The following is a 25,386-nucleotide window of genomic DNA, read 5'->3' as shown; positions in this document are numbered from 1 at the left end:
ACGTACGGAGGGGGGGCTGGAGAGAGAAAACCGCCACTCCCTACCAGAAAATAACAACCACTGGTCCTGTTGAGGACCTAGTGGTAAACATCAGTGACAGAGTTTTAACCATGGTAGAGAGAAGGGTGTTAAATAGAGGCTTGAGTTTTGTACCCTCTGGCAAGAGTGATGAGTTCACTAATTACATTGATTGCCAGAAATTTCAGCGGTCTCTGCGACTAAAAGAATTCTTCAATGTCCAGTCCGCAGATAGTGACACACACAAGTTTAAGAACAAAAGCTCGTTTGACCCTTCAAGCAACAACGCAAGTATTAAAACTTACATGAGATTGGTCTCTCAAGATCTGAAAAGATATGAGTCCAATAAATACCACACTAACCTAAGTCCAGAGGAAAAGGCAGCCATCACTACGTTGTCTAGGGATCCCGACATTGTGATCCGCACCGCGGATAAGGGCGGTGCGGTAGTCGTACTAAATTACAAATACTATAGTGATGAAATCAAACAGCAACTTAGTGACAATGAGACATACCAACCACTTCAAAGGGATCCAACTAATAATTTCCAAATCCTGATACATCAGGCGGTTCAAGAAGGATTGAATGAAGGGTGGATTGATGAAGACATAGCTGGTTTCTTGAGGATTAAACATCCAGTCTGTCCCATACTGTACACACTTCCCAAAATCCACAAGGTTTTGGAGAAGCCTCCGGGGAGGCCAATTGTCTCTGCCCAGAATTCTATCACCTCTAGGTTAGCTATCTATGTGGACCATTTTTTTCAGCCCCTCGTGAGAAATATGAGGTCGTACCTTAGGGATTCGTCACAGCTGATTGCAGAACTGAAAACTATCAAGTTCGAGGAGCCATATATCTTGGTCACAGCAGATGTAAATAGTTTATATACAATTATTCCACATGAGACTGGGAAACAGTATGTGGCTGATGCTTTGGACAAACATCCCTATATTGGTCCCCCTAGAGACTTCCTGATAAAACTGCTAGACCTGAGCTTACGTCTCAACTATTTCAGGTTCGAGGGCAAGTACCATCAACAAATATCAGGTACGGCCATGGGATCAAACGTGGCCCCCTCACTGGCCAATTTATACATGGAGCACTATGAACTACATGTGATGAAGATATACCAGAATCCAGGAATAATATACTACAAACGGTATATAGACAACCTGCTAATTATTTGGAGGGGTACAGCTACAGAGTTGGAAGGATGGTTTGAAGAATTGAATTCACTCAATAATCCAGTGAAACTTAAACTCAAATACGATTTGGAAAGTATTGAGTTCCTGGACCTAAACATCTTCAAAACAGAGAGCGGTTATTTGGGTACCTCGTTGTTTAGGAAACCCACGGACAGGAACTCTATCCTACACGCCACAAGTAACCATCCGACAGCACTCCTCAAGGCTATTCCGAAAGCCCAACTGCAGCGGGCCGCAAGAAATAATAGTGATGAGACCATAAGACACCAGCAACTTGATGAGATGCAGCAACGATTTGTACAACGAGGATATAATCCGCACCTTGTCAAACAGAGTAGAACGGGAGTGGAAAATGATACCACGATGTCTACCCGAACCGTTCCTAAAGATGAGCAGCGGATGACTTTTACCACGGTATATAGTCCCTCAACTAGAGCCTTAGGTGTAACACTAAGAGAACACTGGCACATCGTACAAGGTGACCCCTCTCTCCCATTCAACAAGTGGCAACCTCCGAGAGTGGGTTACAAACGGGATAAAAATTTAAAAGATCTTTTGATGCTCACGGATCCCACCCATTGCTACAACCCTGAGACATGGTTGACACAAAGAAAGAAACCAGGATGCTATAGATGCGTGGGATGTACCACCTGTAACGCCATGATTCCAGGACCAACGTTTGGACATCCCCACCGCAACCAGAGGTTCAAGATTAGGCATGTGCTGACGTGCACCACCTCTCATGTGGTATACCTACTAAATTGCAGCTTTGGGCGGTTCTATGTGGGAAAAACAACTGACGATGCCCGGACCAGGTTCGCTAACCACAGGTCATCCATCAGAACGGCTCTTAAGAAGGGCTCTAGTGATCAACCTGTGGCCCGGCATTTCGTGGAGAAAGGCCATGGACTCCATGATCTGAGATTCACCCTAATTGATCATGTCCCCCTATTAAGGCGGGGGGGTGATAGGGATACACTTCTCCTACAAGTTGAGGCTAAATGGATCTTTCGTTTAAATACCCTGCAACCACATGGACTCAATACTATGTTTGACTGGCATTGTTTTTTGTAAATTAGATCCAGCCCTTATGGATATCTGCCTTACTGATCATGAGAGTCCATGTTATCCTGACTTATCTACCTGAGAGTCCACACTCTATTCCATGTTTTGTTGGTTACTAGCTTACCTTTTATTCCCTTCTTGCTGTTCACTTTCTATTCTGCTTCACTTGTGGTTTGTTGATAATTTGTCTTTTCTTTTTTTCTCTCTCCTCTTTTTTTCTTCTTTTCTTTTCTGTTTTTCTCTTTTTCCCTTCTTGTTTCTCCTATTTTTGTCCTATTGTCTTTTTCTGTCTTCGGTGTCTATTCTTATTTTTATTCTCTTCTATTTGGTTTATTTTCTATCTCGTATTTTTCTTATTACGTTTCATCCCATTTTTTGTTTTTGTTTTATTTATCCCTTATCACTATATTTATAGTTGGTGTTTTTCATTCACTATCTGGTTTATTATTTTTACTCTTTGGGGTGTTTGGGTACTTTCTCTTGGGATGGTTCATGGGCTGTGGGGTCTCCCATCTAAGATCACCTTCTTCTAATGGGCGGTGCTACCGTGTATCAGATTTGTATATACCTCCCATCATGGTACACTGTATATATTGTATAGTAACTGTACAGTAGTGGTATAGTCCCTGTAGCAGCACCACTATGAGTGTTGATAGATATGCGTTTTAGGGTTCAGTGTATGATATTAATATACCCCTATCATATTACGGCAGGACTGTCATGCTGTATTTATTGTGATTATCTTTATAGTAGTGGTATAGTCACTGTAGCAGCGTGTACTATAAGTATTGATTGATATGTGTTATAACAATGATAGGGTTCAGTGTTCTGGTGCTGTTAATTTACGCTTAGTAGTTAATTTGCTATAGAATATCGTTGACTTGTTTCTTTGTTTCTGTTTGGATCGTTGTGACCCATCGCCATGGCAACCCCAACCGCAACCCGGGTGATTGGTGCATCGCCACACACGTGATCGACCGATGCACTTCCGGGTTTGCCTGTCTTTCCTAGTGCGGGTGCAGTTGCGGTGGCGTGGTACACGGCGATCGGCATTAGAACTTTGTTTGTTTGCAATCATGGTAGGTTGTGAGTTTGTACATATATGTACTTTGTGCCTGACCACCTAGGTAACAACACATGAGGCTTTCAATATTGGTTGGCTCCCCAGATAATAACGGTTATAAGGGGTACGTCGTGATTACCATAACTGCGGAATGTTAATTTGTTTACCATGTTTGTATTGCTATAGGTCTTTTAATATGAATATTTGCACTGTCACAGCATTGATCGCTTATATTACATCCTATATATGATGTTCACTTTGTGACATATGGTCACCATAGCAACACTTTTGGCGGTTTTTTCTTGCTAATTGGGGGGAGGGGTTATTTGTTTGTTTGTATAAATTCACTAATGTTTGAAGCATTCACTGTCTGAGGAAGGGGATACACTGTCCCCGAAACGTCACTAATTTTGCCAAGTAAAAAAGTTTGTTTAAAAAATCCAGCGAGTGCAAGGTCTTTTTCTGATGTTATATTTAATTCCACTAGCACCCTGGTTGCTGCAAGTAAGTGAGAGTGCACATCTTTGCTAAACGTATATATATATATATATATATATATATATATATATATATATATATATATATATATATATATATATATATATATACACACACACAATTTGGAGCCCTTTCCACTCAAATACATTTAAACATAAAAAATCATCTTTGATAAATTTTTATATTTTTAATGTTTACTGTGTTTTTCATGTAAATATTTTACATTCCAATGTTCTTCGCTTAGAATAAAATTACTTTGTATTTCCAAATAGATATACTGTATATATATATATATATATATATATATATATATATATATATATATATCAGCGCTGCAGAATCTGTTGGCGCTCTACAAATACCTGATAATAATAATAATATATATATATATCTGTATTTATTCATATAGATATATAGGTACATATGTATTTTACAAAAAATATGTGAAGAACATTGGAATATAAACTATTTATAACTCACTTTGGTTTTAGCTCTATAGGTCTAATGCGTGTCAGGTTAGTGCACAAGCAATAATTGTTAGGATTTTTTATTCAGCACGCTCCTTTGATGTCTATAGGGAGAAGAAGTTAATGTGGTCGTGATATCTGAAGTCCTGAAATTAGCGCACACACTTTTAACTTTCAACTTGTAATACGTGGCACATAAACTGCCGCTGTTAAAGCAGGAAAAATAGTGTGCTACTTGTACGCCCTAAGTGGGTTCTCTTGCACCTATACTATGTTGGCCTGCATGGAGCCAGGGCATTAATAAAAGAAAATGCAGATATTTTTTCTAACCAAAAGCAAAGCAGTGGCACTCGATTACCTGTCATGTCTGATTGCTTTGAATGCACTATTTTGGAAAGCCCTGGAGATTCATGGACCTTAAAAACAGACATAAGAAAATAAAAAATTATATCTTGCTGCAGTGGAAATCTGCACCTCCCTGCCCTATGTCTGCCTTATGGAAGCACTGACGCTACATATACAACAAATTTGTTTATTGTCCCTTTAAGTGAAGCAGATAACTGCCAGTGGGCATCTTACTATGTGGTAAGGCAAGTATAATACAAAAAAAAATCATAAATAAATCATTTCTTGTTATATTCGTACTAGTATTACAGTGTTTTTCAATACTTCACAGTAGGCAAAGGTAATTAAGAGGTCTTACCAGCCTTTCCAGGTTCACAAGTTTCTATCATATTACATGCAGTGAGCTCACTATAGAATAGAAAGAGAATAACACTGGAACTGATGAAGCTTGAGAGGCTGGTGAGGATGGTGAAGTTGGAGAGGATGGTGAGGCTGGTAAAGTTGGAAAGGCTGGTGAGGATGGTAAATTTGGAGAGGCTGGTGAGGATAGTGAGGTTGGAGAGGATAGTGAAGTGGGAGAAGCTGGTAAAGAAGACAAAGTTTGAGAAGCTGGTGAGGATGGTGAATTTGAAGAAGCTGGTGAAGATGATTAAGTTGGAGAAGCTGGTGAGGATGGTAAATTTGGAGAGGCTGGTGAAGATGATGAAGTTGGAGAAGCTGGTGAGGATTGTAAAGTTGGAGAAGCTGGTGAGGATTGTAAAGTTGGAGAAGCTGGTGAGGATTGTAAAGTTGGAGAAGCTGGTGAGGATCGTAAAGTTGGAGAAGCTCGTGAGGATGGTGAATTTGGAGCGACTGGTGAAGATGATGAAGTTGCAGAAGCTGGTGAGGATCATGAAGTTAGAAAGGCTGATAAAGATGATGAAGCTGGTGAGGATGGTGAATTTGGAGAGGATGATGAAGATGTGAACTTGGAGAGCGTGGACAGACTTTTTGGTGAATTTAGTAGAGTGTCATTAACTGAATGAGTTAGCGTCATCTAGCTAACATCACAAGATTGGACAATTCACTCTAACTAGCCTCAGTTTTAGATTTACCAGCTTCGTCTCAGTTCCTATTACTTGGACCATTAGGAATCTGGCGATTTCAACATTGAAACCTATTTACATTTTCTAACTTTAATGTGATATGGTGGGTAAAAAATACTAGATACAGAAAAGGAGAAACAGTTAGGGGATTTTTCTTGGTTTTTTTTGTTTAAGTATTTTTGCCAAGAGGATATGATATTGCCCCTACAGACATAATCACCTCTAAACATTGCTGTCCAACTCCTGATTCCTAAGAAAGAGACTGAAATGGTCAAATGACTGTATTTAAAGGGACACTCATTCATTAAAGCATGCAATTTTACCACTATCAACCCTGCAAATATATGTTTTTAACCCCCGCTGACCCAATCAGCAGCGCTAGTCACACAACCCAGCACTGCAACAGAGCCAGTATTCTCTGTGGCTTCTGCGCAGTACTTTAACTATGTGTTTAACCCATTTGCAGAGGGGGTTAAAACACATAGATTTGCATGGTTTATAGCCATAAAAATACATGCTATAATAAATAAGGCTGTGTAGTTTGTTCACTATAATTGCCCTTTAAAACCCTTCTTCACATAGCACCATATTTTGAAAACATGTTTTTTTAATTCTATGCCAACAAATTTAAGAGACCTGTAGTAGCTGTTGTTCCCTACTGATCTAGCAAACAGGTCACTATACTCTACAGTAGGATTGCTAGGTGCCCTGTATTCAACCGGATAGAGTCCAGTATTTTAGCATGCTGTCCAATTAAATCTTCACATCACAAAAATACTAGACAATTGTCCAGTTTTTATAATATTCCTGAGTGTTAAATGTAAAAGGCCTCCTATACCTCAATGCATAACAAGTATGTAGTAGAACAAAGTGAGGGGCAGCCAAAGGAATCAAATTTCTATTGTTTACATGTGTTACTGGCAATCAAAGAGGTACAATTATTGAGTTCTAGGTTACTGGCAGCCAAGGGGTAAAATAACTAAGGTAGAGCTTTGGTGGTGGTGGGGTGACATTGTGTGACCTCACAGACAATTGTGCCCACTAACCTATAGATTGTCCAGTATTTTTATGCAGGATTTCTGGTGACCCTGCTCTACAGTAATAGGAAGTTTAATAAATAAGACCAGACTCATAGAAGAAACGTTTATACACAATCACACACTGCATTTAACCATATAAAATAAAGAATTGAAAACATTAGAACGTCATGAGTTATGAATCATTTATTACAAATAACAGGTGTAGTGTAATTTAAGCTTTCTGGTTGTTTTGTACAAGATTTTTATCTTTCTTGGTAAAAAAACTAAAATATCTCTTTGGCTATCTTTGACTTTTGTAGAGGCTGTAAAGTATCAGTAATCAGTACAATCACAAAGTTACACAGAAAAAAATAATAATCATTTCCTCTGCTTATCAGTCTTATCAACGGAATAAAGTGCTTCCTAAGCAACCCTGAGTTACCTAGCAGCAGCTAAGAGAGGGATGTTGCTAATATTGTTATTTGTTGGGCCTCTGACAAGGGGATAGAGTAAAAAAAAATCATATCCAGACATAGAGTAATATTTGGTAATTAAAGTGGCATTTTACAGAAAACATAACTATTATACATATGAAAAAACTGTGTTTAAACATTTTTTTTGCCTTAATACGTAGTAGCAGTTACATTCTTCCTACTATAGCTCATTAGCTGATAAAGACAAATCCCACTGCTCGATTGGTAGTGAGTGACGTGCCTCTGCAAGCCTGAGAAAGAAAATTGATTTATTCAGGACTTTTTTCTCCAAGTACTTGTCTGCCCAGTACAGTCAATACTGCAGAATTTACAAGCTATTCTTGTTTCTAGGCTGGTGAATATTTGTTTACATGCTACAGTTAGTACTACAATGCACATGTGAGTATACAAGCCTGTGAGCATCTAGTTTGCTTGTGCTTAAGGCTCTAAAGCTGTAAAACTGACCCTGTTCGTTCTAGTCCAGAGCTCCCATCCAGACCACATATGGTGAGATTGTCTTCTCTAGAAAAGTCCCGGTTCCAAAAGTGAAACCAGAGACTTCCTGAGCTGCACCCATGACCCTTCTGACCCTGCCCATGTGCTGCCAACCCCACCCACTGATCTCTAACCTTGGCCCTGCCCCTTATAGTGCCTCTGTAGGTTATGGATTCTCTTACCAAGCCCCCCATGAGAATGCCCACAAGTCTCCCTCTCTAAGTCTAGGTGGTATGCTAATCCTAATAGTCTTGGGACATCATGATTTCTTTTTTATATTACCACTTTATTTTTCATTGCTTTAGCTAGAAAAGTAGTATGTTCGCCATGATACAGTATTATTCCAGATATAATGTTTTCAGGTGTTTTATAAAATGGATGTTCCCTTCTGAGAAAAAAAAACATATTTTTTTTTATGATTCTGAGGCATGTCCACCAATAAGAGCGGTGGGAGATCTACAAATCAGCCAGTGAGCAGTCAGGACTTTAAAAGACAAGTCAATATTGCAGTCATCTGTAGCAGCCAATGGATGAAGTGTTAGCAGGAGATGCAAAAACATAATTCTGTTTACTTTTAATTATTATTCAGGGCCATTTGAAGCCATGAAACAATATTCCATAATCATCTATGAATATGAAACATGTGAATGTACAAAAAATATATCTATGGAAACCACCTATGGAATCACTTATATTTATGCAGAAGAAGGAGGTATGTACAATTCCACTTTAGATGACAATTAGACAGAAAGTACTTTTACTTTAATGTGGCTTTTTTCAAGGTCAATCATTTTCACTTTCCAACCAGAATTTCTATCTTATTTCACAGTAATTAAACTATGTAAAATCAGCACACCACATTTTGCTTATCAGTAAATAATGTTCATATATCTGGCTTGTTCAAAGGTAGTAGCATTTCTAAAAATGATTTATGATTAGAGACTTGATATCTCCAATGCTTTCAAGGCTGTCCTGGAGATAAAGGACTAAGAGCTAACATGGGAAATATAGAACACACTGACAATAATTACATTAATAAAACTATCAGTAGAATGGTTTAAGCAGATTATAAATAAGGCATTAAAATTAGCTTATATATAATTCCCATTATAGGAATATCCAGCCGCTCTATGCATAACCCTAGTATTTATAAAATCATTTACAAGACTAAGGGGTAAGGATACCTAGCCGTAATACCCAGGGGAGTCTGGGTGGTTCTCAGAGGAAGTAGGAATAAGAGGAACAGCAGAAATTAACTCTTAATTCTTTTGCTCTGTAGCTAGAGACATTTTTTTGGGAGGGATAAAAAACATACAGGAAGTGGAAGCAAAATTGTGGAGGGGGAGATAAAATATGTGCAATAGATAGACATGTAGATAAACAATATAGCTTCTTACATTTAGTGTAAGGGAAATCTTCTCACCTGCTTTCTGCATTCTGTGTCCCTGCTGCCTTACAACTGATTCCTGATGAATATCAAGAAGAGACAGCAATGATTGTCTAGCTACTAAGCTAATCGTTTTAGAGGTCACATAAATTGTAGATTGAAGGTTGGGTGTTACAAGGCAGAACTGATCAAGTTTATTTCTGAAAGAATATTTTCTTGCTAAAAATCTCTAAATGTATTATTTAAATGGGACTAGACTGTCAAGGTATCTGAGTACAGGTGGCCCTCGTTTTACAACGGTTCAATTTACACCGTTTCAGAATAACAACCTTTTTTCCCAGTCATGTGACTGCTATTGAAAAGCATTGAGAAGCAGTGCATTTATTAAAATAGCCAGTAGGTGGAGCTGTCTGCTTGGGTTGCAGCAAAGCCAAGCAAGCTGAAATTAATCAGTTTAACCAGACCTGAGCTATCGAGCAGATTTAAAAGGAACAAGATCTTCTTGTCTATAAATCCGTCCAGATTGGAATGCATAGAAAAAACTGTTTGCAGAAAAATGCAAATGAAGTCTGTGTTGTGTGATTATTTTATTAGGTTTATAATGCTGTTTAGCATTTAAAGTCTTCATTTAAAAGTTTTAAAAATAGTGTATTAGGCGTTACTTATGACAATTTTGAGAGGGTCCTGGAACCTATCTCCCTCACTTCCCATTGACTTACATTATAAACTGGGTTTTAATTTACAACGGTTTCGATTTACAACCATTCCTTCTGGAACCTAACCCCGGCGTAAACTGAGGGCTACCTGTATTAATAATATGGCTGTGCACACCAAATAATTCATTTCATTGGTAAAACTCCAAAATGTCACTGTGTGTAATTTAAGCCACACTTCTTTTGATTACACAGAATGAATCATAGGCCTGTGTCCCCTTCCTCAAAGGAATGGTTATCAAAGGTCACTTCAAAAGAAACACTTCCTGCTAAGGTGTGAAGCTAAATCCCTATCAGATTGTCACTGACCCTTTCTTCTGGCTCTAAAACATTTGGCCATCTATATTTTGTATATTGTAAATCTTGGATCAAACGTGAAGATTCCTTTTCCTGATTAACAGGACATATGAGAACAAGATTATCAGATAGATGACCCCATGCAGTGCTATACAGACACAATGTCAGAGAAATGGCTGGACTTCTTTCGAAACTTAATTAGACAGGGAAAACCAGTTTTTTAGCTGAAGAAATGGCTCATGTCACCTATGTTTAAATTGTCCCCTGCGGAGTTTCCAATATGCAGCCCCAGGCAAATTAGCATTGCAAGTCTCTGTATGACATAAATTAAAAAATTAAATTAAAAAAAAAATCTTGCAAAAGGAATGATGCCAGGTTTTCATTTGAGTTTGAAATACTCAAATAACACATATATATAATTTTAAATACTGTATTAAATGTCTACATAGAGATTTGGGGAAATGCAATTCAAATTGTAATAAATTAAATGAATAACTACATTGGTATATACAAATACTGACCCATTGATTTAAAAAATAAATACAGCTTTTCTGTGTTCCAGGAAGCTAAAGGAAAATGACAGGAAGAACTGATGTGGAGATGAGATCTCTAAATAAGTATCTGCATAATAAATGTTTAAGTGTTAGACTAATTTCAAAATAATATCTGTCTCTTTATTTTCAGACAAAATATCCTATGTCATAAACACAGATATATGTGGGTATCTTCTATTTTATCATAGAAATTGATTAAATGTTGGTGTTTGGTATCAGGTTGTAGGTTTTCTGTTACGCTAGATGAGATGTGGATGCTGACAGGAGAGATTTGTTAATGCAAGGAGTTATGATGGTTTAAATGATAACTTTATAAGGATGTATTAAATTGTTAGCAATGTTTGATGGTGGGTCTACATTGCTGGTTGTCTGCTGCCCCCTAGGGGATTGGAATGGTATGACTGCCAAATTAATTTTCGATTAGGACACAAAATGAACCAATGAGAAGGGACAAGCATCCGTGGGCATAACCAAAAAAGATTACCAATGATTATATACAGAAGAGCTGAATGCAAGAGACAGTTTTTGTGTGATCTGCTTACAATGGTGATTGATAACTGGCGGCCATTCTTGGGGACACAATCATTTTAGCAAGGAGCTGAAACTAACCTTGATCTATGCAATAACTTTTCTTCAAATGAGGTGATCTGAATATACTTGAAAAGGTTTGAAACATTAATTGGTTCAAGTTGGTGATGTATGATTGTTCTATGTTTTGATATTTAAATCAAAGGTATTTAGTAACTATAGTCAAATAGCAGATTTAAAAGAACAATTCATATTTTAACGTTGTATTTCATTGCCTGTGTATATTAAAACTAATCCTTAGTGCTAAGCAATTTATCTTTGCAAATATATATATACTGTTTGAATGTTAGTGACTCAGATTCTAGTATCTCATTATGGTATTTTAAATGCAACTCTGATTTGAGAAACTATTGTGAATAAGACAACTTTTATGATTTTTGCATAGCATATTATAATAGTTCAAAGTGTATAGTATTGGTTCATATCTGGTTTTCTACAAATATATTTCAATGTGTCTATAAATTTTAAATAATATAAAGAATTTAGGAATTTGCATTAATTTTATTGTTTGGTATATGCACGTTTATTGGGGGTTTATTTCAAAGGATAATTATTAAATATATTGTATCATAACCCTGCCATATACTGACAAGACTTAGCCAAACAGAGGAGGAAAGTAATTTGGGAGTAGTAATAGATAACAAGCTAAATATGGGTGCACAATGCAGGGCAGTAGGTTCTAAGGCTAATACGATATTATCAGGTATTAAAAGAGGCATTGATTTAAGGGAGGAAAGCATAATTCTGTCACTATATAAATCTCTGGTAAGACCTCACCTTGAGTATGGAGAGCAGTTCTGGGGACCAATCTAAAAAAAAAAGACATTGCAGGCCTTGAAAAAGTTCAGAGAAGTGCCATAGGAGAGGTTAGCCAAACTGTGTCTGTTTTCTCTAGAAAAAAGGCGCTTGAGAGGTGACATGATTACTTTATATAAATATATTTAAGGCCCATATACAGAAATGGCAGAAGTTCTGTTTATTCCAAGAAAACTGTTTGTGACAAGAGGTCCTAATTTAAGGCTGGGGGAAAGGAGATTTAATCTCCTGCAACAGAAACGTTTTTTCACTGTAAGAGCAATAAAATTGTGGAACTCATTACCAAAGGAGGTACTGAATGCCAATACCCTAGATACATTTAAAAATGGTTTGGATACATTTCTGGCTAGATATGATGGCTTATGTTAAATGGGTCAACTTTTAATGGGATTCATTTAAGTTTAAATGAAGCTTTTTTTGTAAGTATATTAGATTTGTATAGGTTGAACTCGATGGACTTGGGGTTTTTTTTCAACCTCATCTACTATGTTACTATTACATTTTAAAATGTAAGCATTGTAGGTTAAACACATTGTATCATAATAGGACGGTTATTCTTTTTATAAATTTAACCCTTGGGTGCCAAAAAGGGTTTAGCACTTTTTTATGAGAGCTTACTGAGGCATGTTCAGGAGTATAGTATGTGGCAGCAGTGTGTTTATCAATTTTATAAAAGCAAACTGTAGCGGGAGCTATAGCTTCAATTACTGCTACTCACACTAACAGGCCCATTTATCAAGCTCCGTATGGAGCTTGAAGGGCCGTGTTTCTGGCGAGTCTTCAGACTCGCCAGAAACACAACTTACGAAGCAGCGGTCTAAAGACCGCTGCTCCATAACCCTGTCCACCTGCTCTGAGCAGGCGGACAGGAATCACCGGAAATCAACTCGATCGGATACGATCGGGTTGATTGACACCTCCCTGCTGGCGGCCGATTGGCTGCGAGTCAGCAGGGGGCGGCGTTGCACCAGCAGCTCTTGTGAGCTGCTGGTGCAATGTTAAATGCGGAGAGCGTATTGCTCTCCGCATTTAGCGAGGTCTTGCGGACCTGATCCGCACTGTCGGATCAGGTCCGCAAGACCTTTGATAAATTGGGGCCTAACTGTTTTCGATGTTCACTATCTAAAGACAGATGTACTTTTAATACTTTTAATATTAGTTTTGGCTTCTTTATTAACAGTGTTTTTAGTTGTACAGCTGTCATGTTCACTAACTTAGTTTACCAGAGAGTTTTACCATAGTCTTGCTGAAAAAAGCTCACTCTACAAGTTACTTGTATAGTATTGTTATACTGTTAACACTTATAGAAAAATGTACTTAGAGCAAGATAACACACTCCATGTTATCAAAGCGTTTTACTCGTGATCTAAGGTGGAGTGTTTCCTGCAACAATCTACAGGGCTGGCAATGTGTGGCACATATTGTAACATACATCTGTTATTTATGCTGTGTCTCCTCATTTTGAATAGCAGGTGTCCTTATTTCGGATTTGACAACATGCGGGAGTGACTAAAACGCATACACACTCCTGAGTCTACCTCAGTATGCTCTTATCAGAAGGAGCTACTTTTCAACAAAGAGTAATAAGAAAAAAAGATATATACATATACTGATGAACAAATGGCAGCACTCACTGGTCCTTTTAAATGTGTATTTTTATTTGTGACGTTTCGGGGACTGTATCCCCTTCTTCAGACCTGAGGAAGGGGATACGGTCCCCGATACGTCACAAATAAAAATACACATTTAAAAGGACCAGTGACTGCTGCCATTTGTTCATTGATATTCAACTCCTGCATGCACCCTGGCAAATTCTGAGTGCAAAGTATTTTTCTTATTATTGTATTTTTCTTTTGTTTAAAGGATAAAGTCTTCTTTAAAAAAAATATGGTTTTCAATAAGTGTTTTAGAAAATGACAGTACTTTCTACAGGCAATTTTTATTCTCCAAATTATTTCATTCTTATAATGATATACTTTGGGCCAATATTGCATGTATGTAGTGTATATTTCTTGTCAGTGTGTTAAATGCAGATGGATTACAACAGTAATGGAGTGAAAGTTATAATTGTTGTATTATATGTTTTCTTTTGTACCTTTTTAAAAACTGATTTATTATGATAGAAGCACAAACATTTAAAGGGACATAAAAGTCCCTCTAACCAAAAAGGTGCTTTAAATAGTTGACAGTGTAAGTGCTTAAAAACAAAAAAGCTCTGAGCTGTCAAGCTCCAAAGTGACTACAGGTTTGCTGCCTAATCAAGAGCCAATGATTCATTAACAGAAGCATGCTTTTTGTGGGCAGAGGAAATCTCTTAAAGGTACATGAAACCCAACATTTTTTCTTTCATAATTCAGATAGAGAATACCATTTTAAACAACTTTTGAATTTACTTCTATTGTCAAATTGATTTAATTCCTTTGTATCCAGAAATTAACTACTGTGAACTAGTTGAAAAACAGCACCTCAGCCTGAAGGGCAATGCTAGTTCTTCAACAAAGGATACAAAAAGAACAAAGCAAATGCGATAATAGAAGTAAATTGGAAAGTTGTTTAATGGCATGCTCTATCTGAATAATTAAATAATTTATTTGGATTCCATGTCCATTTAAGGCCACTGTGCTAGACACTAGAAAAGTGAGGTTTTGACAGGTAAGTGTTGTTAACTGTTAAAATAATGTTGCACATATGATAGAAAAGTATTAATTGCAATATCATTTTAATGCTACCTGCTTACAAAATATTAATTCTTACTTAAAAGATTCCAGATCATTTATATGGCAGCCATGCCTATTTAAATTGAATTGGTAACCAATAACCCATTGTATGATATTATTATTATTATTATTGTTTATTTATAAAGCGCCAACAGATTCCGCAGCGATGTCCATGATACTAGACTGTAAGAAACACCTGACTATCAGAGCAACTGCTTTTACATATTTGATCTATGTGTTAACCTATTTATTTTTCATTCAAGTTCCCAAAACAGCACCAGCTAACATTACTATTAGCAATGTCACCAAGCATTCTGCTGTACTGCAATGGAAAGAAATTCCAGAAATGGACTGCATGGGTTTTCTGTTGGGCTATAAAATATACTTCACGGACCGCAGAAGGAATATAACTCAAGGTAGGAACTAGGAACTTATGCAGAACACCCACGAAAAAAGAAAACAATGGAAAAAGAGTAAAATGCATTTTTTTTTTTTCAATTAATTTGTAAGGGAAATTAGTATTATTTAGTGACAGAGTAGGTGTTGCTGTGGTAACACAAACAGCCATGATTGGCTGAAAGCAGTTCCCTCCGACTTCTTTTTGCATCCTGTCTGAGGGAGCCACTATTATTGTCATAACCACGTCTGCTGAGATGTCGCTATAAATCTCCGGCATTTTTGATACAATAAACAAAAAAATACAGTATTTACTAAGGCGACGCCTACAGAAGGGAAGAATTACCACAACAAATAGAAAAAATAAAAACCAAGTTAGCTCACCAGCATAACTGCCTCAAAAAGGGTTAAATCACTGGTCTATGTGTGTATTAAAAGTTAAAGGATTAAAGCAATGCCCTATGTGTATCACTGACTCAAGGGATTAAATCACTATTAAGTGTGTTACTGGTTTAAAAAGGATTAATAAACTACATGTTATTGGCTTGAAATGATTAAATCAGTTCTCTCCTGGCACAAAAATGGGTTCACAGCTCTTTGTGTGTTGTTGGGTAAAGGAGTTAAATTAATTATATATGTGTTGCTGGCATAATGGTTAAATGAACACACATAGGGTTAGTAGTCTGAAGTGGCTATATATGTGGCATTGATTGTCGGGTCTCTAATCAGAGACACAAAAAGGCTTCTGGGAGCAAGGCACTGGTCTTGGGTTTCGTCATACCTGTATAATTATGTTTCTGGATAAGCATTGAAATAATAACTATTGTAACTAATTTCAAAAACAAACACACAGAGAAAACCCAGCACTCACTTGCAAGCGCTCAGCTAAGATTTAAAAGCAAAACTGGAAAGGTTAGTCACCGCATCTGGCCAAATGGGACAAGCTCAGGTACCACGTCAAGGTCCTCTCCAATACCTGAGACCCTAAAACAGCCACACAATGCAAGCTTTCAAATCCAAACAAACTGAAAACAAAAAAAGGGTGCACAGGAATATGTAATCACCCTAGACATATACAAAACACGGAAGGGAACTGCACTCTCATACCGGACCGGGTACACATCCTATGACTCTGCAACATGCTCAGCCCTGGGTGCCACTGGCACTCACAGGAAGCTGTGCTGTCCCCAGAGCCACAAGCAGTTAACCCCAGACAGGTCTGGGTGCAAGAACCATAGGGAAAATTACAAAACAAATTAATACAACACAGAGAAAACCCAGCACTCACTTGCAAGCTCTCAGCTAAGATTTAAAAGCAAAACTGGAAAGGTTAGTCACCGCATCTGGCCAAATGGGACAAGCTCAGGTACCACGTCAAGGTCCTCTCCAATACCTGAGACCCTAAAACAGCCACACAATGCAAGCTTTCAAATCCAAACAAACTGAAAACAAAAAAAGGGTGCACAGGAATATGTAATCACCCTAGACATATACAAAACACGGAAGGGAACTGCACTCTCATACCGGACCGGGTACACATCCTATGACCCTGCAACATGCTCAGCCCTGGGAGCCACTGGCACTCACAGGAAGCTGTGCTGTCCCCAGAGCCACAAGCAGTTAACCCCAGACAGGTCTGGGTGCAAGAACCATAGGGAAAATTACAAAACAAATTAATACAACACACAGAGAAAACCCAGCACTCACTCACCTGTCTGGGGTTAACTGCTTGTGGCTCTGGGGACAGCACAGCTTCCTGTGAGTGCCAGTGGCACCCAGGGCTGAGCATGTTGCAGGGTCATAGGATGTGTACCCGGTCCGGTATGAGAGTGCAGTTCCCTTCCGTGTTTTGTATATGTCTAGGGTGATTACATATTCCTGTGCACCCTTTTTTTGTTTTCAGTTTGTTTGGATTTGAAAGCTTGCATTGTGTGGCTGTTTTAGGGTCTCAGGTATTGGAGAGGACCTTGACGTGGTACCTGAGCTTGTCCCATTTGGCCAGATGCGGTGACTAACCTTTCCAGTTTTGCTTTTAAATCTTAGCTGAGAGCTTGCAAGTGAGTGCTGGGTTTTCTCTGTGTGTTGTATTAATTTGTTTTGTAATTTTCCCTATGGTTCTTGCACCCAGACCTGTCTGGGGTTAACTGCTTGTGGCTCTGGGGACAGCACTGCTTCCTGTGAGTGCCAGTGGCACCCAGGGCTGAGCATGTTGCAGGGTCATAGGATGTGTACCCGGTCCGGTATGAGAGTGCAGTTCCCTTCCGTGTTTTGTATATGTCTAGGGTGATTACATATTCCTGTGCACCCTTTTTTTGTTTTCAGTTTGTTTGGATTTGAAAGCTTGCATTGTGTGGCTGTTTTAGGGTCTCAGGTATTGGAGAGGACCTTGACGTGGTACCTGAGCTTGTCCCATTTGGCCAGATGCGGTGACTAACCTTTCCAGTTTTGCTTTTAAATCTTAGCTGAGAGCTTGCAAGTGAGTGCTGGGTTTTCTCTGTGTGTTGTATTAATTTGTTTTGTAATTTTCCCTATGGTTCTTGCACCCAGACCTGTCTGGGGTTAACTGCTTGTGGCTCTGGGGACAGCACAGCTTCCTGTGAGTGCCAGTGGCACCCAGGGCTGAGCATGTTGCAGGGTCATAGGATGTGTACCCGGTCCGGTATGAGAGTGCAGTTCCCTTCCGTGTTTTGTGTATATATATATATATATATATATATATATATATATATATATATATATATATATATACGCATACAGAAAGAAGCACACTCACTGGAATGAAAAACCAGCTCAATAACATTGTCAGCCTGTTTTTTGGCAATTTACCACCTGAGTGCAGCTTCTTTTTAGTCCAGTAATGCATTTCACAGAGCAGAACTTTCCTGTAGTATATCAGTCTGATTCCGCCTATTACGGTCAGTCCAGCACCTAAATACCAGACAATTGCTTTCTGAACAAGGAATATAATAACCCCAGACAATCGTTTTGGCTTTCATTGGGCCTCGTCAGTGAGGTGTAGCCATATTCCTCTAAGCACACTGAGCAAGGAGTCCACGTCTGGTTGCCCCTTTTTTCCCTTAGGGAGACTTAATACATACAGAGAGGTTACATTTTAGGAAATAAGTTTATCACTGGGTTCCATGTAGGGATAGGCTGATGTGTTTATATTCAAATTCGAATGTTAGAACAAATGTTATTGTAGAATATCGATTTATGTAATCGAATGTTGATAAGAATAATTATTCTTATAAATTCTATAATCGAATGCTAATTACAGTTTTCAATTGTCACTTTCGAATTGTAATGTTTATAATTAGATTGAATGTCCACATTCGAAATTTCGAATGTAACATTTGATTTAACAAATACTATTCAGAAGTTCAATAGTTCATGTGGTAGGGAATTTAGTAAATTGATACATAATAGATACAAATATATACATTTCAATGTTTCTATTTCGATTATTGCATAATTCGAATATTACATTTAAAGAAAGCATTATAAATACTATTACAAATATATAAATTCAAATTTTTTTAATTTGAATATTGCATAATTAAAATTATACATTTAAAGAAAGCATTAGAAATACTATTACAAATATATAAATTCAAAATATTGCATAATTCAAATAGAATATTATATTTAAAGAAAGCATTAGAAATACTATTACATTAAACGAATGTTAGAATGTTGTACAAATATTTGAAACCACCAAACGAATGTGTTAAAATTCATTTCATTTTTCTAATGTTGCAAAACATTCGCCCATCCCTAGTTCCATGACATACATAAAACCATTATAAACAAAGTACTCATTTTACATGGGGTTTGTAGACTAATACATGTCTTACATCAGAATTGTGGCTATATAGCAGGGATTGCTGACACCCTGAGAAATGTCTTACTAGGAACTTCTGTGCACAAAATAAATCAACGTACGATCCTTTCTAAATAGCAAAAGGTTTTTTGTTTTTTCCTGTAACCATAATTCTTTTAAGTTTGTTAGAAAAAGTAACACATTTTCTTCATTAGTACCAAATATAACATGTTTTCTATGTAATTTATGTATTTACAGTGCCATCTACAGTATGTAGGAAGATCCACACATACAGTTAAATGGGCATTAAAGTGTAAAAAGAAAATTCTCTAATGTGTTTTATCATTGCACTATTGCTTACATAAAAATATGAGCCAGATTACAAGTGGTGCACTAAATAACTTTTGTTCACGTGATAACTGCTCTCACAAATGTATTGAGACTGGGTTAGCACACATATTACAGTTATCAATCATGCACTAGACCAACTATACACATTTTTACACATAAATACGCATGTATACACTTGTGTATACGCACATACATATATACACATACCCCCCAACTGTCCTGATTTTTGCAGGACAGTCCTGAATTGGGGGTCTGTCCCGCTGTCCCGGTGAGGGTGCTGTCTGTCCCGCATTGCCCCCAGCCCCCCTGCCGCTGCACTGATTTTTTGGAGAAAGTTATAATGCAGTAGAGATCACATTGTAAAAGATTTGCTAGGGAATAGGTCACAAAATCAAGAAAAAAGTGATAAATAAAAAAGATGTTATATTGTGTACAGAATTTCAGAAATTAAAACACTGTTAAACGGGTTGTGTAGAAGAAAAACAACATACAAACATACACAAAGTACAAAAAATATTCTACCACTAAACCAATATATCTTGGCGTCTCATTCTCTTATGGGCCAGTATTCCCAGACTTCCAGCTTTTGGGCCTCTGATCTTTAGGGACTGCTCTAGGACTGGTCCAAGGTTCACTCAGGATCTTCAGACTGCTAGGCTCCCAAAGTTCCACTCTACACTGTCAAAAACAGCAACCTCTCTTCAAAGTTCCAGTCATGGCAGGCCCAAAAACCTGCTGCTTCACCTCTCAGCAGTCTATACACAACTAGTTATAAATGTATATGTATATATTAACATAAGTATTTAGGCCAGTCCCTTCTCCAGCCAACTCAGGATGTCTCTTTGGGGGTAGGGAGTTCATGGCACCTCACTGTCTAAAAGCTGGCCATATACCCTTCGATTTGAATTCTCACAGGATTGAGAGACCAGCTGCCAATTAACATATCTATGGTAAGAAAGCCCCTATTGTTTGGCTTCCTTTCTGGCTTATAAATACAACAAATATATACATTATCAAAGCCTATGTGAATATGGAACTTTGCAGTGCTATACAAATAAATGATAATAATATTTTATACATAGTAAACCATTTCTTACAACATTGTCTTCATGAGCCAGTGTATACTGAGTGATGTTTCACTTGATGTCTAACTAAAGTAAATCAACTAGTACATTAAACATGAACAAAATAAATAAGAACAACGCAAACAATAATCGTCTATGAGTATTAATTCCTGCTTTAAAGAAGAATACCACTTTGCTGAATTTATGTCTCAAGTAGGCAAGAAGAGAGGAAAGAAAGGGGATAGTGGAAATAAGGTAAGTGAAGAGAGCAGTAGAAGGAATAATAAGTTAAAGACAAATATAGGGAATTGAGAGGGTGGAAGAGTGGAAGACTGGTCATTCAAAACTAAGAAGAGAGGCCATGTAGTGGGGGAAATTTGCTTTATTTGACACATTACACTAATCGGGTGGCAGAGCACCCACTAGGGAATTCCAATAGAACTTAATGTCATAGTAAAGGGGGAGTTTCCTTCTTCTGAAATATATATACTCTTCAAAAGAAAGGAGAACTGCTGTGTACTGAATCTACACAGTAAAGGAGGGAGGGTGAGTAGACTTCCATTTTTGTGCGATTAGGGATTTTGTACTATTCAAACCTATCTGTAAGAGGTTCCATCTAATTTTTCAAGTCTTCCTGGGCTTGTAGTTTAACAGTGCAGTTAATGGAGGGATTGTGAAAGCATCCACAAGCACCAGTTTAAAGGCAGCCTCTATTTATATCCTGCACTGCCACTAGACATGACACATAGTGCCCCTCAAGCAACATCCTTTCCAACAATTGCAATTTACATTGGGGTAGATACGATTAAGGCAGACTGGAGTAAGGTACCGCCTCATTAACATTTTGTGATTTAACTCAGGAATTCTGGGGGAGGAGGAGGATTTGCATATATTATAAAATATATTCTTCCAATCTTTAATGGCTAGGAAGACCCCTAGTTCTGAATGCCAAAATGCAGTATAGGGGTATGGTTGTAATCGGTTGTTCATCCAGTAGTCTTCTGGATACAGATAATTTGCAAGGAGGTAGGGTGTCTAGGAGACATAACCTCTCAAAATTTGTAGTGCTTCTAAGAGTGTCCCCACCATGAGGAGAACTACTAACCAAATGAAGTAATCAGGCATATTTTAACCATGATGGGAAAACTCCCACAGCTATTTCTTTTTAGTCTGATCTTTGTTTTAATTTGCCCTTATTCACCAATTTTATAAATGGGACAGCATATCCCATTTCCCTATTATTAGACTTTTAAGGTTCAAGCCCACCTAAAATGTCAGCATTGTAAGAACTAGGCAAAATCATGTAAGGCATACCAGTTTATGAGTCTCTTATTGAGTTCCAATTATTAAAGATATGTAAGTATAGTGGGGAAATCTTAGACAGTGGTGGTCAAGTTTCTGGGCTGACCCAGCACAAAGAACCCATTGATGGAGTTCTCAAGAGATGGAATCGAGGGAAGCCCAGGCCTTAGTCTCATTCTTACTGTGCCATTCTAGGACTCTTTGGAGAGTTATCACTTTGTAATATTTTAGGATATTGGGCACACCAAAATTACCCTCCCCCAAAGGCCTGTACATAACATTTTTATTGATATGGGGTTTGATGCTGCCTCATATAAAATAATTAATTAAAGATTGTAACTGTATAAAATAGGAGCTAGGGAGGTATATGGAAATCATCTAAAAAACATAATAATAACAATAATTTTGGAAATGTTGACATCTTGATGGCCTGTATGCACCCCCACCATGATATTGGCTTATCCTGGCAAGATTGAAAATCTTTAGTCAATTTAGTAGGGAGGGGAGTACAATTGTATTCAAATATTGGTTCAAGGAATGCTGCTAGGGAAATTCCCAAATATTTCATCCTATTGGGTTGAAGTTTATAAGAGCAAAGATCATCCAATGATTTGAATCAACCTGCATCCATATTAATATTGAGAGTTTCAGACTTCTGGGAATTTATAAAAAAATTAGAAAAGCTTCCAAATTGGTTGAACTCATGAGGAAGAGAGGTCGCTGGTGAAGACAGATAAACCAGAACATTGTCCACATCAAGGATAGTTTTATATTCATTTGGGCCAACTAGGATACCTTTATGGTATTGTTATTTTTAATATGGGCCACTAATACCTCCATGGTGGGTGGAGACAGGAGGCAGCCCTGTCTAGTATCATTATTGATTTAAAAACTTTTGGAGAGTATTCCATTTGCTTTTACTATTGTAGATGGATTGGAGTAGAGGCTAAGTATCCTCCTAACCATGAGAGTACCAAAACCAAACTGAAATAGACATGCTTTGAAGAATTGTCAGTCCAGCCAATCAACGGTCTTCTTGGCATCTGTAGAGAATAGGTGGTTCCTTCAGCCGTCTAACATGGTCAATGAGGTGTACGACTCTGATGGTATTATCTCTCGCCTCCTGCATCGGGACAAAGCCCATTCAATCTATGTGGATTAATTGGGTTAATTCTGAATTAAGCCTCTTTGCCATAACTTCAGCATTAAGTTTAATATCGGTATTAAGTAAGGAGATCGGTCGGTACTCTACTAAGGTTGAATCTTTACCTGGTAAAACTGAAATATGGGCTTATAAAGTCTGGTGGGACCAGCAACCTTCATTATCAATTGATTGAAGCATGTTAGTAAGATGGGGTGTGAGTATATGTTTATATTGTTTATAATAAACATTTGAGAACCCATCTGGTCCTGGGTCTTATGGAGGGGCAAATTGTTTATTGCAGCGAGCACTTCTTAAAGATTGATTAGATTCTCTAAGGATTTGGCAAGAATCATTGGAATTTGGTGGAAATTTGCCTCAGGAGAAGGGATGTTATATAGTTTTTTGTAGTATGGATGGAACTAGTTTGCTATGTTTGGGCTATCATGTAAGGTTACACCTGTAGCTAGTTTTTTTGTGTATATATGAGTTATTTTGCTTTGCCCTAAGAGTTCTTGCCAGGAAAGGACCAGATTTGATAGATTCCACAAAGTAAGCTTTTTAAGATCAAAGTATTTTCTCTGAGGCTCCTGGTATAGAAAGTGATTAAGTTCCCCTCTGGCAGATTGGAGTTCTTCGGTAAAACTGTGATTTTGTGGGTTATGTTTAATAACAATATAATATCAATTTGCGTACTGAGGCAAGATATGCCAAATTGAATTGTTTGTGAAGTATGGCTTTTTGTTTTATGAGTTATCCTCAAATTACCATTTTGTGTGCCTTCAATATGTTGTGAGGAGAAGACTGGAAAAGAAGAAACTAAAAATTTGTTTTAAGAGTGATTCATTCAGCCTCTAGACATAAGGGGAAAAGGGAAAGTCTAACCATTTCATGGTGGGACTGACCATTGCATGGTCCAACCAGTTAATATTTTGGTTATCAGAATCAGTGAATAAGCTATAGCTTAATTGATCAGTAAAATTATAATCTATACAAGAATCATTTTTATGTGGGTGAGAATAAAAAATAGTTTTTTTTGTCTTAGGTGTTTCACTCTCCATACATCAATTAGGGATTTTAGGAGATATCGGACCACGCCCAAATGAGCAATCTATACCTGGTTCCAGGATAACATTGAAATCACCAGTTAGAAATTAAATCTATGTTTCTCCATGTTAAATTAGAATGATTGTGTCACTCAGTTTACATTTGTCATGTTTTTTTCTGTGCTTTGTTTGCCATGTGCTGCTGGCAGCTATTTTACTTACCTCTTACTGAATCTGGTGCAGAGTGTCTGATGCTGCTCATTTCCTGCACGCCCTCTTATGGCCGGATTGGTGTACATCATCCGTGTGAGACAGGTTGCAGTCTCGGTATTGTGATGTCATCACTTATTATTTAAAGGGCCTCTGTTCAGTATGCTTTGCCCTTGCGTTGTCTCAGACCTGTTTGTGAGTTCCTGTTCCTGTGTTTTACCTGACGTCCCTCCTGGTTCCTGACTCGGCTCGTCTGACTACTCGCTTTGGCTCCTGACTCGCTCGTCTGACTACCAGCTCTGGCTTGTTATTTGACTTGTGGACTTTTTATTATTTGTTTGTTATTAATAAAGGTGTGACTATTTTTGCACTTCTCAGTCTGATTCCTGGCACCCTGACAACAATAGAATAAGCTACTAAAATATTTTAGTATCAATCTAACATGGGGCAGATTCAATGAGAGCTCACTATAGCCTTTCAAACCTTTCCAGTCTCTATTTTATTCAATAAAAATGGAGGTTTGTAAGTTTTTTTGAATAGCAGTGAAACTTAAAAGTCTGAAAATGGTTTAGTGAAGATACCCAACTATTCAATGAGCATTAGATAATTTTATAATTCTTTACATCTGTTTTTTTTAATTAATATTTATCATAGATAATATGTAGGGGATATTAAAAGTCTTGTAAATCTAGAATTTGAAACAATAGAACATTAATGGAAAAGTATATTTTGGAAGGTTAATGCTTTTAAATTAGCTGTGATAATTTATATATATATATATACACAGTATATATTTTTTTATTATAGATGTTATCATAAATTCTTCAACTATAACAAGTTATCTACTGAAGGAAATCACAGAAGGAAATACATATGAAGTAAAGATATCAGGATATACAAGCAAAGGAGAAGGAGTTCCAAGTGTTTCATATACCTTTACAACGCCGAACTATGGTAAATTGTTACGTAAAATCTATCTTTTTAAGTTTTAAATGAAAATCATTTTTGAAATGCTTCTAGTAAGAGTGATCACCCTTTCATTGAGAATTTTGACTGTGTATGGGTATTCTGGAGTTTATCTAAATATGCCACATAAAAAATTATGTATAAGAACTGATAGTTCCTTGTATAGCTTTAGTAATGACTCTGTTTAAATAATTAAAGCCACTGCAGGCTGTGTGAGCAGACAAGCTGTGTAATATGCTAGTGTTCAGAGCATATCTAGATATTCTGCATGGACCCTTACAAATT

At 37.4% G+C, this 25,386-nt stretch overlaps 1 protein-coding gene across 1 annotated transcript in view; it reads left to right on the top strand.

The window, feature by feature from the left end:
* LOC128646891 (leukemia inhibitory factor receptor) overlaps positions 1 to 25,386 on the top strand; it is an 82,336-nt gene that overhangs the window by 22,935 nt on the left and 34,015 nt on the right. The window contains exons 3-5 of the mRNA XM_053699698.1: positions 8,323 to 8,445; positions 15,069 to 15,221; positions 24,943 to 25,089. Coding sequence (XP_053555673.1) covers positions 8,323 to 8,445; positions 15,069 to 15,221; positions 24,943 to 25,089 — 423 coding nt within the window. The remainder of the gene's footprint in view (positions 1 to 8,322; positions 8,446 to 15,068; positions 15,222 to 24,942; positions 25,090 to 25,386) is intronic.

This window comes from Bombina bombina, chromosome 2 (genome assembly GCF_027579735.1).
Source record: "Bombina bombina isolate aBomBom1 chromosome 2, aBomBom1.pri, whole genome shotgun sequence".
Taxonomy (NCBI): domain Eukaryota; kingdom Metazoa; phylum Chordata; class Amphibia; order Anura; family Bombinatoridae; genus Bombina; species Bombina bombina.
Note: the sequence above shows the minus strand (reverse complement) of the source record. Positions and strands in the feature narration are given on the sequence as shown.